Genomic DNA, 20,038 nt, shown 5'->3' with positions numbered 1-20,038 from the left:
TACACAGGAGAAGCGACGCGAGTCATGTTTTGCATCAATGAAATACTTTGTGTACTTAATTTTTAGTTAAAGCTACATGCATTGATTCTTGGGGGCAGCAGAACAGGCTGACAACACAGTATAGTCAATATAGCAAACATGTTAGCAAACACTGTTTACTCATCAAACACACGGAGCAGCATCAGCATTCATTTGTTTATGTGTAAGTGACATGAAAGATATTCCCTCTGGTTTTACCTCTGGTTTGGTCTCCAAGAACTCTGAGGAGATATTTGAAACTTTAGCTTCTAAATGCTCGACTATGTTCAGCAGCTAACTCTGGCTGTCTGTCGTCTGGTGCTGAGCAGGTAGTGTTCGGTGGGTTTACCATGACCTATGAAAAACAGCTCCTGTGACTATTGGAATTAGAGCTGCGCCTCTACATCTCAAAAACATCCACGTTTTTTGGCCAGACCGCAGTAAAACAGGAGCCAGTCCTATAAACATGAAAGTCTATCCCTGACTGACTGAATGCGTGATGAAGTTTCCATATTGGCAGTTGCTCTTGTCAAAATGAAGAGCCATGAACATTAGTTACCGTAACTCCAGACTCTATGAGTATACACACAGCACTCTAAGACTATCGCTAGTGGGTCCATCCCTCGTTCAAGCTAACGGCAGAGAAGATTTTTAGTCTACCCACTTCCTTTGTGGGTCCTTTGTCTTCAGCTGGTTAAATGAACCAGTGGGGCCCACAGCATAAATTACCAGTCCATACCATGCCTATGTGTCACAGTGCAATGGCGAATCTTAGTACATCCTAGAGACTGTACAGTACCTGATCCTCAACATGAAGAAATAAAAATAACATATAACCTACTGCTATGAGAAGCAGAGATTATAGTTATGCACTGTAACAGTCCAGCAGAGAGCAGAGTAGGAGAGAAAACAGCTCTTCATGCACCGAGAGGCATGAGGAAGAGCCCCAAATAACAATCGCTCTGACAATACACTCAATACGGAGTGAGTCATAGAAAATTGAATGAAACGAATGAAAGAGCAGGGGAGTTAATAATTAGAGAGGTTATAATTATAATTAGAAAAAGTTCTCTTTCAAATGAAACATCTTAACATTAGAGTTGAAGTATTGTTTTTGCAACTGATTTAGGAGCAGGACACAACTTACAGTTCCTCTCACAGGTAAAACATGAGGAGTAGGCCGACTTATAGGACTTAATTGTCCTATAAAAAGAAATAGCTAAATGACTTAATGCCTTCATGTTTGTCCGTGTGTGTGTGTATGTGTGTGTGCTTGTGTGTGTGTGAGAGAGTGGTACCTCTCCCATGAAGGTGCTGTCCTCCTCTGGTGACCTGGGTTGGTCCCATATAGTCAGCTCCAGCATGTGGTTGCGGAAATCCCTGCGATGGACATGAGTGTAGACGAACGTCTGGTTCCACTTAGGCTCACAGGTCTTCTTCACGGTTTTTGTCCTTCGTTTGCTCTTGTCACTGTGTTAAAAAATACAGATCTTAACCAGTTATTAAGTAGATAATAGACAGCTGTGTTTGCTGCTTGCTTGTCTGAACTGGGCGTTTACCAAGACTGCAGTTTAATTCTTTTGATCATTAGGACTCCCCGTGAAGGGGTGGTTGGCATACCTGCGGTCAGGGAGGAAGTACATTTTGACGTAGGGGCTCCTGGGCCGCCCATCGGGCCGAAGAGGAAGTTCTACAGCCTGCAGCACGTTGACTATTAGCTGATGGCCCACTTTGTCATACCACAGCTTTACCTGGGTGGGAAAAAACACACACACAAACAAATCTGACGCTGTGTCTTCATTCTAACACGTCTGCAGCCCTACACAGACAAAGTGTGCACACTCACTGAGAGTCTGCCTGGCATTAACTGTGGAGCATCTTGGAGCATCCCGGGACTGGAGGGAGATAGGACATTTAAGGATGGTCGCTCCATCTTCTGGGACTCAAAAGAACTGGAACCTGCTTTGAAGACAAAAGTAGAAGAAATTGTTTTGAAACCCCAAAAAGAGAATGCCGGCTCCAGAGTCAGTGGAAAAATGTGAGTGACAGCATGTCCAACTGTAAAATGTCAAGTGTAAGTGTGTTCATAGCTGTGTATTATGCAGCATTAAGAGTTCCTTTACTTGGAAAATGTTATATAAAAAGAATACAGACCATTCCAGGGATGACATGTTACGAAGCTTCTGTCCTACTTTCAATTTCAATATATTCTAATATAAGAAAAAAAAAATGTGCTGACTTGGACTCATTTTTGAAACTTTCAGGGTACACAGTACGTTACTTGGCTTTAACTCTAAGAGTGAGATGAAATGACTGATACCACTCTCATATCTGTGTGTTAGGTACAGCCGGGAGGTGATTAGCCTAGCTTAGCATAAATACTGAACTACAGCTACCAGCACCTCTTACATGGAAGTTCACCAATTAACAAGTATCTCGAATATTTAATCTGCACACAAAGAGAAACATAAAGACAATTTGTTGTTTTACGAGGAGTTACATGCTACAACCATTTCTTGAGAAACAACAATTCATCCATCTACACAACACTCTTGTGCAGTGTCTCTGGTGATAGGGTGGGCTGCCAGATATGGTCAGTGAGCACAGGATTTAGTTCAGGTTCTGTTTGGACATAACGGTACAAAAAACCTCACAACCTCAGTGTGACTCACAGAAGTCACTGCACCCGGCTGTTGTTACAGCATGTAATTCCTCTAAAACCTCTAAAAAAAGTTTTTTTTACATGTCTGTTTGTGGGCAGGCTGCACAGATAACTTTAGAGGGGTTGATAGACATATTTTTTAACTTTAACTTTGGACAAAGTTTCCCCTTGTTTCTAGTCTTGATGCTAAACTAGGCTGGTCTCCTCCCGGGTTTATGTTTTTCCTCCTCAAAAATAAACGGTGAACACGTATTTTAAACACATTTTGATTTTGAATTATATAATGATATTATATTGTATACTGTATAATATGAGCCTTTATTTATGCAGTTACCTCCTTCTCTTATTTTACTTTTTTTTGTTTCTTTCTTTTTCCCTCTTCGTTTATGTTGTTATCGCTCCTACAATTGTTTTTTCTCTTCTCTCTTTTGTCTTGGCTTGTTTGAGTCTAGTTCTCACTCTTGTTCTGTTTCACATGTGCATGGTCGTCACTTTTATTGCACTATGAATAAAATAAAAATAAAAAAATGAGTATTTTTATGCATGAAATATGTAAATTATCCACGGATTGTGTTAATGCATTAACCCAAACAATCCACATACTGTCCATAAATAAAAGGAAACATTCCCGCAATACTTCTTCTCAAAGAAAAATGACTATGAATGAGACGGATAATCATCCAGCCAGAGATGCAGACACATACAAACACAGAGATGTTCCAACATCCCACAGCAGATACTTACTAGATTCTAATGGAGGGTGGGACGTGTCGGGGATTCTTGGGATATCACTGGAAAAGGAACAGCAAAGACCATGTCAGTCACTCATACTGGCATCTGACTGGTTTAAACAGTTAGTAGTACTCTTGATGCACAGGCACACATGCATATAAATGTAGTAGTAGTTTACTGGAAGTAAGTAGCACTGTAAATAAAGGTTATTTGAAGATTTAAAAAATTGTGTGGTTAAAAAACATGGAGAAGCAAAGGGAGGATGTGAGTAGAGCCAAGTTCTTCTCATGACTGCAGTGTTTCCCAGACTCATTCAGACATTTTTTAGTCTTTAGATCATCTGAAATAATAATGGATGAGAACCAATAGCTCAATTCTGTCCACACCATCATCTTTTCTTATCCATCACCACCACTACAATTACTGTAAGGGTCCCATGGGAAACACCAGAATCCACTGCACCAGCTTCATGTCATATAAAGAAAGCATGGTAATCTGTGCAACACTTATCAGCTTAATTTATCATTTTAAATTTAAAAAGTGGTAAAGTTTAGTTTGCAGCCCCTTCACTGATATTTGGAAGGGTTTTTGTTACTGTTTTAAATTATCTAGTCCCCAACAGGTCAACAAATTGATATTCTACAATATTTTCTTTGAATTCATAGTTCAACATTTGATCATTAACATTTGCTCACGTTCTTTCTGAGAGTTAGATGAAACGATGGATGCCTCTCACATGTCTGTGCAATAAGTACAGAGCTGGAGCCGGGATGTGGTTAGCTTAGCTTAGCATAAAGACTGGAAGCAGCAAAGCCAGTTGCCTCTCAGCTCCAGTGCTGTACTTGACATAAAAAACACATGTGGTTAATATCCGTCTTTTCATTTAACTTGGAAGAAAGCAAACAAGCATATCTCCCAAAAATATTGAATTGTTTCAAGTTTTTATATTTCAACATTTGATTTTAAACACAAAGATTAAACTGATAAGTGTTTCATGGAGCCTAGGTTGCCTTGGAGCCCATTCCAAAATCAAAAACTAAAAGAAATGTAAATGAAATAAAACAAATATTGCTTGCTTAATGAATGTCCCAACTACCAAACCAAGGGAATAAGAGTTAAAAAAAGAAATAAGCGTTTCTTATTTGACACTGTAAGTGCTGGATTTCACTTTGGGATCCTCTGACTTTACCAGGAATGAAAAAGAGGATTTCCAGACGCTGCACAAACAGTTTAAAAAGCTTGCAAAAGCAATGCTACATTGATGGACATTTCCCATTGGCCATTTTGCATCCATTCAAGTGAACTTCAGTTTGAGTTAGTCAGAGATGAAAAATGTCTGCTGTTTTCAGAAAGTCAGTATTTTATTATCAATTGGCATCCCTACTAAAAAAGGATTCAGTTCAGTTCATTTAGGGATGCAAAATGGTACCAGCAAAACCAAAATTGTTCCCATAAGCGTGAGAGGACTAAGGGGTCCTAATAAAATGGGCAGATTACTTACTGATATTTTCTATACACCCTTCGCGAGTGTTTGGAGAGAAATTAATACATTCAACTTTTTTTCCCATCAAACAGCAAATAAGGTTAAATCTTAAGAAAAGCTGCAAGAGCTTTCAGAAACAGCGAGACTTCTACTGTGATATCTAATATAAACCCATTTGAATGGGCTTATTTTACGCACAACAATAGTTTATGAAAAATACTGAAGAACAACTTGCACAGTAGATTCGTTCCTCAGCACAATTTGATGCAGATCCTAACAAAAGATGGATGGCTCTAGCAAATTTAAATGTTTTATTCAATATTGGATTAGGCTTGATTGAATCATAGGGGACTGTTGGGCCTTGGCAGAGGTATGCTCTCTCCAGACTGCCATTCCAGTAACCTTAAAATTTTCTATTAATTTCTGGAAGTGTTCTGGACTATGTAACATCTCACTACTGATGTACAAATAGAGACAAAGTTCAAAATGTAAACTTGTAAACTGTAAAAGTCCAAGTGATTGTTTGCAAAGTCGTTAGCTCAGAATACAGCAGGTCGGCTGAATATGCAAAAATCTGAAATTTTTCATCCGATTTTACATATATACATTTTAAAATCTCAATGAGAAGTGAGATAATGTGATGTATATAAACACATCATTACATTATTAAAAATCTTTTTTTTCTCCTTTTTTTATTCAAGAACTTCAAATACATACAAACAATCATTAATACATTTTATATAAATTCTACAGTAGCTTGAACCTAATCGCAAAACTAAATGCAGTTTAAAAAAATATCATCAACAGCAATACATATACTACAGCAACTGTGATTTCAAGACATTTAAACAAATGCTATGCAGAGACAGAACGTATAGATATTTCCTGTCTACATGGAATAATTCAATATGTCCTTAACACAGCCTACTCAACCACTTACTTCATTTCAAAACATCTGCTTACTTAATATAAATCAGCTTTATAAGCTAGTTAAGACTACATCCACAGCGCTTCTAATAGCATCAACATAACCTAAAAGATGTTGAAATGATCTTTGTGGACTAGAGTCACATTAGAGGACATATCAACTAATGTCTGACTCAGATAAACACATACTAGGACTTGATCAAACTGCAGGCCAACCTACCGTACTGCGTTAAAGACCGGCATCTACCAAAATATCTGGTGCAGCCACCGCTTGTCTTTTATGGAGTTTATAGACGATTTTATTTGGTCAGTAACAATTCACCTTATATCATCCTAGAAATAAACGCAAGTGCTTAAAAGGGGACAAAATGGAAGCGCTCTGCTCTGAAACTTGGCAACTCCTGTAGCAGGTAGTGGCTGGCTGTTTTTAATATTTTGAATGCAGTCGCACAGTCGCTGTCAGAATACAAATAAACGTCCCTGTCTCCTGTCTTATCTGAGGTCAGCCAACTCTGAGTCAGAGCCTCACTCAACACTGCCTGGTTAAATAAGGCTTCAATTCAATGCAATATTTAGACTTAGAACTGAATGGATGCATTTTTCACAAATAAAAATACAGGACACTGACAGGTGTGTTTTATTCCTGACTTACCCAATAGGCCTGGATACCACCAGCTCCACCTGAGGCTCAGCTTGAGACTCCAGGATGATGTTGTAAACTTCCTTCATGGTTGCCCCTGGTAACTGCTTCCCATTCCACTGTAAAACTTCATCCCCTGAAATCAGACATGTACATGTATTTTTCATTGTTTCTGGACATGAGGGCTGGGTACGAGTCAGAGTGACAGCAGGTTTTAAAAAGATACATTTAAGGATAATTTATCCTTTTTTTAATATTTTTGTTTTGTTGATAAATCCCATTGAAGGCCAAAACCAACGATCTGTTACTCAGTCCTTTCCAGCTTCCCTATCCAGCTCATCTGCACCAATTGAGGACATACGTTTTTAAAAACAGGTTACAAAAAAAGCTTGAGTCATTTCCTAAAACAGCTGGGCACTGTAGCTTTTAGCGAACATTACTCAAACAGAGGGAGTCATGCATTTGTTGGGGACTATTTTCAGCTGCAAATTGATACACATTTGGTGCGCTAGTGAGTATTTGCGGCAGCACCGCTGTGTGTGTGGGATTGAGTCATAATAAACTACAGTGTGTGTGTGTGTGCTCTGGTAATGAGGGAACATGTCACCCAGTGTAACAGTGTGACTCACTGATGTGTTTTTAATAGTTTATGGACAACAATGAAGCTCAATGGCACAATGAAGTTAGATATATCAGGCGTTGGATACGCACACGATACTCGTTAGGTGGATCAATTCATTGTTGGTTTTGGACTTTTTTTATGAGATTTGTTAACAGTTACAATATATAGAATAATGCCAGCCATATACTTACTGCATTTAATGTAAAGTAAAACAAACTAAAAATGAAGATGAAGCTTATTAAAGTTATGACACCATAAAGCTAGTACCACTGCAAGATGAAAAATAAGACCTCTAAAACTGTTTTTAAGAATTTGTGATGCTTTTAAAGGCCTTTGTTTGGATCATAATGACTTGTCCAGTCAAGACCTGCAAACAGGGTAACACACGTGATGGTTTAGTGTACCTGCTCTGAGATGTCCCACCACGTCAGCCAGGCTTCCCTTCTTGACTTTAGTGATGAAGGCACCTAATTTCCCTGACTCTGTTATTCTGCCTCCCACCACCTAGAGAGAGAGAGAGAGAGCGATCAGTGATATATCCGTTATATCAGATGTAGAAAAAAGTGACTGAATAAAGTTTGCAAAATAATAATATCACAACCATAAAAAGTAACACTCTGTGTGTGTGTGTGTGTGTGTGTGTGTGTGTGTGTGTGTGTGTGTGTGTGTGTGTGTGTGTGTGCGTGTGTGTGTGTGTGTGTCCTCTCTGACCTTTAACCCCAGCAGAGCACCGGCTTCTTTAGGCATGGCGGCACTCCTCTTGCTGAGGGTGATTCGTCCAATCTGATGGTCTCCCTTCTTAGACGGCTGCCAGGTTACAGGATGCTGCAACAGGAGACGACATGAGATACGTACAGATGCACGCACTGACGTTTAGAAAACATGTACACAAATATATGCGCAACTCGCAAAGGAATACAAAATCAGCTGCTTCTGGAGAAATGTTAATATTCTAGATTGCTTTATACTTTAATAGTTTGGCTGCAGTGAACATGAAAATATGAAGTCTAGAATATTGACTGTTTTTGACAGTAAGTTGTTTTAACCTGACTAAATCATGCGAGTGTCCTTGTTGCATCAGTATGTTAAAGTTTCCCTTTAACACTAGAGCTGCCATGACGGTCATTTTGACTGTTTTCAAATTTAAATGTGCTATAACTTGAATTAAAACTTACAATGCTGATGGTATCTAACTTTCCCTAAAATTGTCTGTATTTTCATTTAAATTTATTTTTTATGTATATTTAAGTTACACAAAAGGCAAAGAAAATGTGATCGTTTTTACTTCCCTGCGGTTAAATTGATCAGAATGGAAAAAGATATCTGAGTAACATAAAGTAGGGGAGACCGGGGATGACTGTCACACTTTCCCTTTCAGCATTTATAAAATAGTTGTTAAATATGTATACGGCTCAAAGGCGCACTGCATTTCAATTTCCCTAATAATGCGGCTAAATGCTTGTCTAGTTTCTTTCAATTTGATGCATTTTACCCTCCATCTTACTACAATGGGATCACACAGGATCAGAGTGCAGCATTTTCAGAAGGATAAACTAGCTAAAGTTTGCTACTCACTGTCACTTATTGATATGACACAAAAGTAACATGTTTCTAAAAGCCTTTACGTTTGCTTGAATAGTTATTTCCTGCAAAAGGTGATCTGGCACATTTGAAGTCGTGTTTTGCTTAGTGAATTCTTTGAATAAATAGAAAACAACTAGGTGGTTAACATGGGCAGTGATAGCTCCCATCACTACAGTCACCGAAAAATGCAGAAAGACAACTTCATCAACAGGAGATGCAAGTTAAAAGCACAGGACATGAAATGCTCTCCACAGCAACGAGCACCTTACAGCGCCAAGGCAGTCGTACACACCGGTGAACATACACACAGATGAATCAACCCAATCGTCTCCACTGAAATGCAAAGACAAAACTTGGCACAATCTCCAACAGCTTCATGCTGAATTGAAAATGTTGAGGCTGAAGATGATAAACATTAGATAAGAATAAAAACCAGTGACTTACATGCCATACCGTGGGGTCATGTGGGTAGCACTCCCAGTCGCCTGCAAGAAAAAGGAGACTGGCTCAGACACTGTGCATGAAGCAGAGATGATGACCTCTTTCATATCCCCATGATACATTCACTCACACACACTCACACACACCCACGCATACAGAAGAAACTGTATACACAGCACATACCAGCCTGAGTCCTTTCATACACAGCTCGGCCAAATTTGGGGGCTCTTCAGAAGGTATTTGTTTACAGTGGAGAGGGTTAAGTTTATTGAATATTCAGGCCTGGGCTAGAATTAGAAATTTATCACCGCAGTGGCAGGATTCAGCCTCAAAGTAGTCCGCCGAGGCAGTGATGCTACCAAAGGACAGCTAAGCCTTTTAAAATGCTTCCAATCCCTTCCAGATATTTTACAGATTAGATGTTGCGGATTTATGCAGTGTTGAAAGGCTAAATCTAAACTTTGGTAAATCACAACCTCATGCTGATGGTCAAAATGAAGCAATCTATTAGAATCGCATAACAAAATTAAAATAGTTTTTTTTTTGTTTTAATTTATACTTTCCACCTGTCACAACTATGGAGGCTGAAGGAAAGAATTCTTTCAATGGTTTAAAGGGATATTAATAACATTTTAAAATTGTAATCAATCAAACATATTTTTTTTAAGTGTAAAAAGGTTTCAAATCTAAGTTTTACAACATTTCATGACTGCTCTGATTGGCCAGACTCTTGTTAACACATGACAGATCAGAATCAGAATCTGAGGATTCGATACCTTGGAAAAAAGCAACCTCGAAGGTTTATATCACTGCATCGGGGTTAACGTTGAAATAGTTTGACAAAACAATCCCAACTCAAGAACCACTCATGCTTTCAACCATATCTTACATTCCTACAGAGCCTGCTAAAAGTCCAAACGGACTTAAGCGGATGGCTGCTTCGCTTTGTTGCATCGTTTTGTCTTGTTTTGTCTGTAAACTCAGTGTTTTGCTAAAGGACACAAAGCTCTTTTACAAGAGAAGAGCTTGTGAGCATCGAGGGAACAACTCCAGCAGATTTTATTTTTTATTTTCTACAATGTTTTTTATTGTTGTGAACTAAAATACCAAAGCAAACTACTTGTACATCTACTTGGCATCAGAGCCGAATGTCAACACATCCATCTCTGTCACAACTGAGCTAGCTCCATTCGCTGATGAACGCAGTGCGATGCAGTTGAAAGCTTCGGAAAAAGCTGGTCAGTGGATTTTAAGTAGGGATTGCGATGGGATTCATGATTAGTGGGAATTTTGCCTCACAATTTTCACTTTTTAAGCCACAATGATGAGACATTTTTTAGGGTCTGTATCCAACAACATGTTTTCTTACATATGGAGAACAACACTTGTTGGCCAGGACATCTCTGCAGCATTACAGTACTGCAAAAATTGCAGCTATTTTCTATTTGCATGTTGCACTTAGCCATATTGGATTTTGATTATATTTGGATTAATTGTGTAGCTCTAATTTCTTTTGTTATCAGCTGTTTTTAACGGAGCTCTGAACAACATCTGATGCATGTTCCTCATGTTCAGCAGGATATTTTAGACAATTACACAAAATATTTTCGATGCTTCATCCCCATCTTCTGCTTTAGTCCAAAAAAAAACACAGCCTCACGGGCCGGGGGGCGGTGTTGAAATGCGTGCAGGACCTCGACGACACTGTTATGACACAGAGTAAAACAGAGCCAAGCGTTCCTAGGAGCCAGGAGGCTATGAGGTTAATGAGTTGTGACAACTTGTAGTGACATTATGTAATCTTAAAGCAAACGCACTGACGATAGACAACTGAGTTCTCAGTTTCATAACTCGAGCGTGAATGTAATTTTGTGCAGTGGTTGGGCCACATGGGTGAGTGTGTGTTCTTGTGTTTCTAGATTTAGGAGGACCTGAACGAAGAAGCTCAGGACCCCTTGAAAGGTCACTCGTTGTGCAAATAGGGTTGCATGAGATTTAGAAAACCGACACACTGACAATTATTGTTTTATACGTTTTACAATTGAATCAAGGTATTAAGTGTGAAACGTATCCTCCTGAATGTAATCCATTTGGAGCTATCTTAATGTTCTTGACAACGGAATATAAAAGTCAGTTCACATAAACCCGTGTAACCCAAATGGATCCTATTATATAAAATGGAAAATCTGCACTTTAACTTTAGTTTGCTCAACCCACTCCAAGGAAAGGTTGACATCCACACAATGAGGAGATAAACTGTTTGTTGAGAATCAAGGTGCTCGTTTTTTCCTAATGAGTTGTTGGTGTGCGTGTAGGAGGATGCTTGCACAGATCATAATAGGATCTACTGTACTGTGACTGACTGCATATCTGAGCGTGTGTGTGTATGTTTTCCTGCACTGATCTTACGATGATTTACATGCCTGGACGCTTCTTGGCTGCCAGCAACCGCATCTGTGAGCTGACCTGGTCTCAGTCTCGAGCTAAAAAAGGAAGCAGTGTCTCGCTGCCACGCTGGTGTGTTTAAAACCCGGCCTGACAGAACACTCTCATCCTAAACCTCCACTTGATCGATGTCACAGCGTCTGGTCTGGGTCCAGGCTGGCACTGCAGGCTCCCTTGTTCTCATCAGAACAAAAATACACTTTTCAATGAAAGTCTAGCTTTAATGTTGCGCGAGTATGGCTACAGTCAGGTGCAGTGTGTTTGGTAAATACTGTCATTGTAGAGTCAGTAATCATCAAAAGGTAAACAACTTATACACCCACGTCTATTTTTAGATAAAAAATGAATGCTCACATGAGGGTGGTTAGATTCATTCACCATTTTGTGCCGGTGTTTGAAGGTGTGTAACACTCTGGATGTGGTTGATACAGAACATCTTCACTTTGTTCACATATGTTGATCACAATAATAACACCATCATCATACCTCCTTACATCCTACCAGTATAGACCAAATCACCATGGCGTTGCGCTAACAACAACAGTCACATCCGGCTAGACAACTGGCAGTTTGATTTGCATTGCGGAGATATGAGATATTGTTTATTTCTGTTGTTATTTCCAGCCCTAACTGTCACGGTTAAAGATATATATTTAAAAACAGTGGTGCGAGCTATCTGATGTTTCTGCTGCGCTTATTTTATGTACTGTGTTACTTTGCTAGCATCTTTGATGTCAACCCAAGATATCAAAGATGCCAGCTTTGAGGACAGTGAATATTTGCACGTCTGCATACAACCATAACAGGCCAGTATTAACCTTGGAAGTAGATTGACAAAAAAAAAAATCTAAACCTACATTTACTTTTCAACGGCTTTCAACTTCGTCTCAGATGCAGAAACAGCTGGAGTTTGCACAGACGTCAGGGAGACTGTATGGTTCCTCTTATGACGCAATGACAGCTATGCACTCTAAATGTGCAGATGAAGACTGTGAGAAAGAGACAGTGAACCTTGAGTTAAGATTTTTTTTTTTTCTTTTTGGAAAAATTAAGTTAATTGATTTCAACTGAACTTCGCCCCTGTCCAAAATGCTAACTTCTAATGCAGCTGATAAACGATAAAATCACGGAACCTTAATTAATTTGGGGCAGACTTGTGGCATCTTTTGACGGAGACTTTCAGGGGCACATGGGAAAGGTTTTTACTCATTTTTCTCACATAAGTTTGAAAACTGTACCAAATTTCAATTACCATCTTATTACCAGGAAATGATATATTACTATTAAAGCTCTATCTCAATATATCACAATTGCAGACAACATAATGTATGCCCTAGGGTAGTAAACTTTCAGCCTTTAGCCAATCTATTTTGAGCTTTTTGATTCTCTACCTCAGTTGGATCTAATCAGAGAGCCTTGCAATGGTTAGTAGTGAAGTGACATAACCCAGCTTGGACATGACAAGGTTCAAGTGTGAACAGTAGTGTGTTCCCAGGCTTGGGGACATAGTTGGCTATGTGAGGCCACACAAGGTCAACACTGGGATCAAGTGGGGTCAAACTGCCCCATCGCAGACACACTAACACACACACATGTACACTCAGTGTGGGTTTGTCCCCCCTCAGGGGCAAGCTGAAAACAATACAATATGACATTCGGGAAAACATTCAGACACACACACGGGCTCACACACACACACACACACACACACACTCACACCCTGATTATCAGACTGCCAGCTCCGGCCCGCTGCGTGCACTGTACACGAAAGTTAGAAAATGTTGCAGGAGGTGAAATGTTTCTGCAAAGACAACCAGATGACAGAAATGGTTTAAGTTTCCAAGATCATTTCCAAGATGCCAATGTTTTCAAGTGGTTTGGTGTGTCATATTTGATATTTGAAGAAAAGCTTTACACAACAGAATAAATAAAAAGATAAACATATAGTGTTTCCTCATATCAGTAAGTTACATCAGGTCAGCGTAACCTGTTCTGATCACTGAACCCAGACAGTTAGAGGCGTCTGAATAAAGACAGCACACCTCCTATGAGACAGTGTGGGACTGTTCAAACACCTCATACATTGCAATAATTTAACACATATAAAGTGTAAGTGTGTGAAATGAATTGCATTATATAATAAATTCTTTAAATGAATACTGCACATTGTTGAGGAGGTTTATAAATGGCTCTGTAAATTCTGAGATGCGTTTTGTTGTGTGTTCATCTATCCCTCATCCTAATGACCTAATCAGGCTGATTTACACAGTGTACTTGTAGGAGACACTGTTCCTGGGTGGCTTGTGGATTTTAATAAAATAAAACTCAAATCAAGGCAAAAAAGCTCACATGATGTCTCCCAGGAAGCCAATCTCCAGCCAATCAAAGACAAGCTACATAACTGTGAAAAAGGTCAGTTTCAAGACATTTATTTAACAATGCAAGTAGAGCTACAAAGAAAGAAAATTAATTGCCAACTATTTTTATCATCAATGAATTGTTTTAGTCATTTTTCAAGCAAAAATGTCAAACATTAGCTTGTTTCCTGGTTCTAAAATGTAAGAATTTGCCGCTTTTCTTTGTCATGTGTGACAGTAAATGAAGTCTTTGGGTTTTGGACTGTTGGTTGGACAAAAGAAGCAATTTGAAGACATCACTTTGAGCTCTGGGAAACTGTGATGAGCAGTTTTTCACAATTTTTTGACAGTAATATATCTCAACAGTTAACAGATTAATCATGAAAATAACCAACAGATTAATCAATAATGAAAATGATCGTTGGTTGCAGCACTAAATGCAAAAAATGCATTTTGTAGAACAAATTGCATTAATCTTTTGAGGCTCTTCTGAGGCTGAGCCATCAATCAAAAACAGCTACTAAACTGTAGCTGTAAGGTCTTCACTTTATTTCTGGACTTTAATTTCAAGCTCACCTATACCTAGTTTCTATAAACTTTAAAAACCTACTTCCATACTAGAGTCTGCTGCATATTCACACCGACACCAACAATATTAAAGGGGCTCTATGTAACAGTTAGCAGCAATTTGAATGTATCACTCACTTTTTTATTGGCCATATGTGAGCGGATTGTAATGTGACGTGAAAAATGAGACCCTAGGTTGCCTGTACAAGCCTGTAGATGATTTGTTTAAGTAGTTTAAAGCTGCTGGACTGTGGATTTTCTTTGTGAAGGACTTGTGAAGGTTGGATTTTCCATGACAGTCCAAAAGACGTATATTTATGTATGTTCTCGAGTGCCTCGTCTCGGTGCCTCTCTCTGCTCTGCTAACAGAGAGCAGCAGTAGCTAACTTTAGTTTAGAAGTGGAATCCGCTAACACAGACTAAGAACAGAGCCCTTTAAGTATGCGAAAATAAAATAAATTGCAGGTAGTGGTGGTGAAACATCTATGTTCTCGACATGTGCATCAAAGTTTGACATGTGATCTGACAGATATGAGTGGTTATTAAGATGTTTAGTGTTGACCTGTATTTACTTGTAGTACCTCCTTGGCATTAGCAGTGTAAGAAACGGTCATAAAGCAGTGGTGAGACGGATCAGTCCCTCAAATTTTCTCAAAATCAAATCGCCTCAGATAACTGATGTGATGGATGAATGAACAATTGAATGAACAGATGTCGATAGTTTTCGTACCCTCCCTGTCTGGAATCAATCACACTTTTTTCATGAACACGACGTGATGATTGATATTGTCTCTCACCTCTTTCGCTGACACTTTCGATCTCAGCGTCATCACCGCTGCTGTACTCAGGCGTGGTCACTCCCTCCTCCTCTGAACTGCTGACGCTGGTCTGCCTCTTTCCTCCGGCCCCCAGCGCTCTTTTCGACTTGTAGGGCCTCGGCGGTGGTGGCCGCAGAGATTCCGATTGGTCAGAGCTTAACGAATCATTGCGCAGCATGCTCTCCTTCTCCCGTTTGGTCCGTCTCACTACCGGTCCCTGGCCAGGGGCTGAGCCAGGGCCCGAACCAGGAGGCTCTCTGAGTTCAGGGGGAGGAGCTTGCTGAGCAAGGGCGTGTTCATGTGGCCCCCCACCCATCGTCCTCTGACCAGGCCGCACCCCTTCCCCAACCTCCCCTACGATACCCATGCCACGACCGTGCACAGGGTGGCCCCGGCCTCCAGGAGGGACCGGCCCTGCTTGGCGAGAGGGGGCACCGCTGTGGTCCATGTGGTGGTAGCCCCCCTCTTCTGTCCGTCTTACTCCACCACCTCCTCCCACAGGATCATGCTCCAGAGAGCGTCCCTTTGTCAGCCGCCGGCTCTCTCTGCGCTCCCTGGACTCTCCCCGGAGGTCCCGGTCCATGGAGACCTGGGTCTGCAGTCTGGCCTGACCTGGCCGGCGCTCTCCACGACCAGCTCCTCCGCCTCCCCTTCCATTTCTCCTGGGTAGCAATCAATATGGGAAGGAGAGAGAAAAAAAACAAAGTGGTAAGAATTGTTGGCAGACAAGGCATTTAATTTCAGACACATACGCGAATAGATTCTGTATTTACATGCTTTAGATTTGTTGTATTAGATTAACCTCACTGTAGCGGCTCACAGGCGAGACAGAGAAAAAAGTCAGATAAATAGATTATCAGAGATTTGATGATAGTCAAATTCGTGGTACAAGTGGGAGCCATGAACATCTGCATCATGGCTGCTGTGGAAGCAGAAGGTAAATAGGGTCAATTTGATGTCAGACCCCACTGTGTGACTGCTTTAAGCTTCAACTTCCCTCATTACTTAACAAATAATTGATGTGATTTTGCATCTGTAGCCATTTCATTGCTAACATTAGTGTCGACTTAGAATAGAAAGTCAGAGTTGAAACGCATTCTACTATCCATTGTTCCTCCATTGACTCAGACTGCTGGCTTAACAGACATAATGCACCACTGTATAATATGAAAGAAGCAAATGATGAATGCAAGAGATAACGCTCAATAATACAAATATTAACATATTCTACTCGGACTGCTTTCTTTCTGGTGTTTGAGAGAAAGCAATTCCATGCATCAAGATCACTTTACTAGTCATGGTTAGTCCAACTCTGCCTCAGGAAACAGTTGTATAATTACGTCTTATGTGGCTCTGGAGAAGCCATCTAAAGTATAATAACCCTGAGGATGTCACAGCGATGTGATTGGGGTTATCTCATCTTAGTGTTCAGAGACCGCTGGTTCATTTATTTTCTTACAAACTGGAGGTGTGCAACAAGTAGTTTTAGCTACAGTGGAGGAACATCTTTTGGATATTTTGTTGTGTTAAGTCATTTTAAGATATCCACCTCATTACATAAATCTGATTAAAGAGTTCCAACGTAACATCGTTTCTATGCTTGAGCACAGTAGGACATTAGACAACACAATTTTCATCTAACGGATATAGTAACTGACAACATTTAGTGGGGGACTCACTGCGAGTTGAGGGAGCCAGGGATGTAGCCAGGGTTTTAGAAATACTGAGTTCACCGGTCCCTACTTTTGGAGTAGGTGATTAAAGACAGCTCGACTACAGCCAGGTAAGCTGATTGTTTATTCAAAGTGTAACTTTCGTCATGATCAATTTCCGACATTCACTTGTGGTCATGAATCGAGGCTTTAATGTAAAAATAAAAAAATAAAAATCACGTGACGTTGCAAAATGTAATTTGATTTGGATTATATTTCAGTTAAATCATCCATCACTCTTGCAGTGGGTAAAAAGGAAAAAAAAATATTCTTCCTCCTTTTCAATGCATCCTACTGCCTCTCACATCCCAGGTGCAAAATATTTTGCGAGCATTCAGGCTCCTTCTGTGAAAGTCATGCCATGTCTGAATAAAGCCGTAACAGATATTTATGTAACAGGCACCTATGTCTGAATGACGAAAATCCATTACTTCAACAGATGGATAAGCCAGCAATGTTAAATATTCCATGCCTAAAAAAGAGCTTTAGACAGCACTCTCGCCAAATGAGGGAATATCTTTTGGGAGAATGCCATCGGTCCATTAGAGTTCAAGTGACACATTATGTTGGTTTTGCCTTTAATTTGTCCCCCCATTTATATGTGTCTTCAGATAACAACAACAACAACAAAAATAATGATAATAATAATAGTAATAATAGTAAAAGGTTTTCAGTGGTGTTGCTTGGATAACAACGCTTGTCCTGAGTCAGATTAAAAGCTGGTATGTTACTGGAGTCAAATATAAAACAGGAAGTGGCAAGGTTTCTGTTTCGTCTTTGCCACAGCTTACGTGTCTCGTGGTGGTTCGCTACGTGACCGAGAATCAGTGCCAGGTGTGGTTCCAGGTGCGCCGGGTCGGTTGGGGTCTTGGATTGCGGTGGTGGAGCCCGGGGGTGCTTGGGAGCGAGAGCGGAGCTTCTTGTCACCGGGCGTTTGGCACACAGATGGCTCGCTGATGGCTGAACCGAGGCCAGCGGGTTTCCCAGCCGGACCAGTGAACCAGTCGCCTGGCTTGGTCAGGATCTCCTGCTGCTTCCGGCAGTTATTACACACCCAGATCACCTAGGACGAAAAGAGCACGGGTAGAGATTATAGTTGCTGCTATATGACATGACACCGGATGATTTGCCCACAAGTTTTCATCATAAAGCTTAAGTACAATTAGATAATCCCATGTACATGACATACATTCACATAACATCATGTTTTCTTTCTGAGATATTTAATGCAGCTGACATAAATGTGTCCGACAGGAAGGAGCTGTCCCTCGCCGCAGCCTGTGAAAACCAATCTCAACCAACTACTTTGCCAACCACTAATCTGAGGCCCGGCTTCTGTCGAACAGGAAATGGAACAATGCACTTCCTAAAGAGCTGCACTGCTGCCAGTGAGTGGTCCAGAAAAAGGCTTTTATGGAAGCTTTTTAAGATCACCATCATGGCAGTTATACCAGGGAGCAGCTTGGCTTCCACTGTGGGCTGCTTCTGGCCTCCAAATGAAGCACACAAAGCCAACTGGATAATGAAAGGATACACAACTCACTGCCAAAATAATATCTCCCATCTTCTTTCTTTCTATTTGTTCCGTCGCACATATGCACACCAACTATACATTGGCCGTGTTTACACACTACAGCTGAGAGCGTCACATTCATATTTCTTCTCGTCACATTTGTGAAATCAGCGTGTCGCATGTCTGCAGTCTCGATCGGATCCATTCACGCTGCATGCTGCAAATCTCAATTTTGGATTCCTGCTCGTGATTTTTCTGAAAGCGGTGTTCGTTTCAGAACGTACATACAGTATCTCATATCAGCACATTTTGACGGTGATGACACGTTACATTTCAAGCAACCAACAGATTTTACAGTATGTGCCTCCTTGAAAGCCACTCGTGTTCCTCTTTTTCTTTGGGCGTGCATCTTATTATATCTTGTTCCCACAGAAACTCTGATTCACACACAGATTTTTTTTTTCTTTTTATGATAAAAACTGGAACATTCCTGCTCGGTAACATTTTTCTATGAGTGTGTTGATACAAAGCCTACATATGTGCAAAAATGCTGCGACTGTGATGCCTTACTTTTACACAAAATGTCACAAATCAGTACCTCATAAATTTGCTGGTGCAAAACTGATGAGACAGATCAGATAAACATCAGCCACTGCCATCGGTAAATGAAATCTTATTTACAGACAGGCAGATAGCAGTCAACAAGATAAATATCGGCCAATACCGATGTTCGGCGATTACATCGGTGCATCTCCAGGTTTGTTTTCTTTAAATCTAATTCATATCTTTCACTTACTGAATTGCAACAATTCTGACAATCCGTCATTGACCACATATCACAGAAGACAACAACATGGGAAAGGAAGCCTTAAATAGCCACCTAGAGTGGTATTTATGAATGTGAATTAGAGTCAGATGGCTTCAAACATACGCTAACTGAAATTCATTAAAAACAAACGTCTCTGACGTCTGCACACGTATTGTCAACATCGCTGTCAGTTCGTATCGATGAGGGATGTGTGTTACATCCTAGAATAGATATGAGGATTCATGAGGGCCTGCAGTGTGAATGCAGCCGCAGTCGCAGTCCTGTGTTGACATCAGAGCCAGAATGAGGAAGAGTGGATGACAGGGGAAGTGAGGTTGGGCGGGAAATAAAGAGACAGTGAGAGGATGGAGGAGAGCGAGGGGAGGTTAGAGTCAGTCCCTCTCCTCCAGCCACCAGGGTTCTCATTACTCCTGAACACTCCCCGATGACTCTTTAAAGAGAGCTAAAATAAAACACTCTGGCATTGGCCAACCCTACCTCCCCCCCCGCCCCCCCCCCCCCCCCCCCCCCTCCCCTCCACCCCCAACCCCCTCTTCCTCTTACCCTTCCCCTCTCCCTCCTCCTCCTCCTGCTCTTCCTCTCCCTTCCATTTCTCCCTCCTCCAGATTGCTTTTGATTAAAGCTACAAAAGCCGAGGAGAAAACCGCTTTACACCAACGCAGCTATATTTATCCTGCCAAACACCCCA

The 20,038-nt window shown here is 40.6% G+C and overlaps 1 protein-coding gene across 1 annotated transcript in view; it reads right to left on the bottom strand.

The window, feature by feature from the left end:
- The window catches only part of rims1a (regulating synaptic membrane exocytosis 1a), a 93,521-nt gene that overhangs the window by 26,000 nt on the left and 47,483 nt on the right, over positions 1–20,038 (bottom strand). Inside the window, 13 exon segments of the mRNA XM_073482088.1 lie at positions 1,317–1,488; positions 1,639–1,769; positions 1,865–1,980; positions 3,425–3,471; positions 4,914–4,931; positions 6,475–6,598; positions 7,489–7,588; positions 7,796–7,909; positions 9,113–9,153; positions 15,276–15,958; positions 17,800–18,071; positions 18,460–18,478; positions 18,480–18,523. Of these exon segments, the coding sequence (XP_073338189.1) occupies positions 1,317–1,488; positions 1,639–1,769; positions 1,865–1,980; positions 3,425–3,471; positions 4,914–4,931; positions 6,475–6,598; positions 7,489–7,588; positions 7,796–7,909; positions 9,113–9,153; positions 15,276–15,958; positions 17,800–18,071; positions 18,460–18,478; positions 18,480–18,523 (1,881 nt within the window).

This window comes from Pagrus major, chromosome 15 (assembly GCF_040436345.1).
Source record: "Pagrus major chromosome 15, Pma_NU_1.0".
Taxonomy (NCBI): Eukaryota; Metazoa; Chordata; class Actinopteri; order Spariformes; family Sparidae; genus Pagrus; species Pagrus major.
The sequence above is the reverse complement of the archived record's forward strand: the minus strand, read 5'-3'. Positions and strand labels throughout refer to the sequence as shown.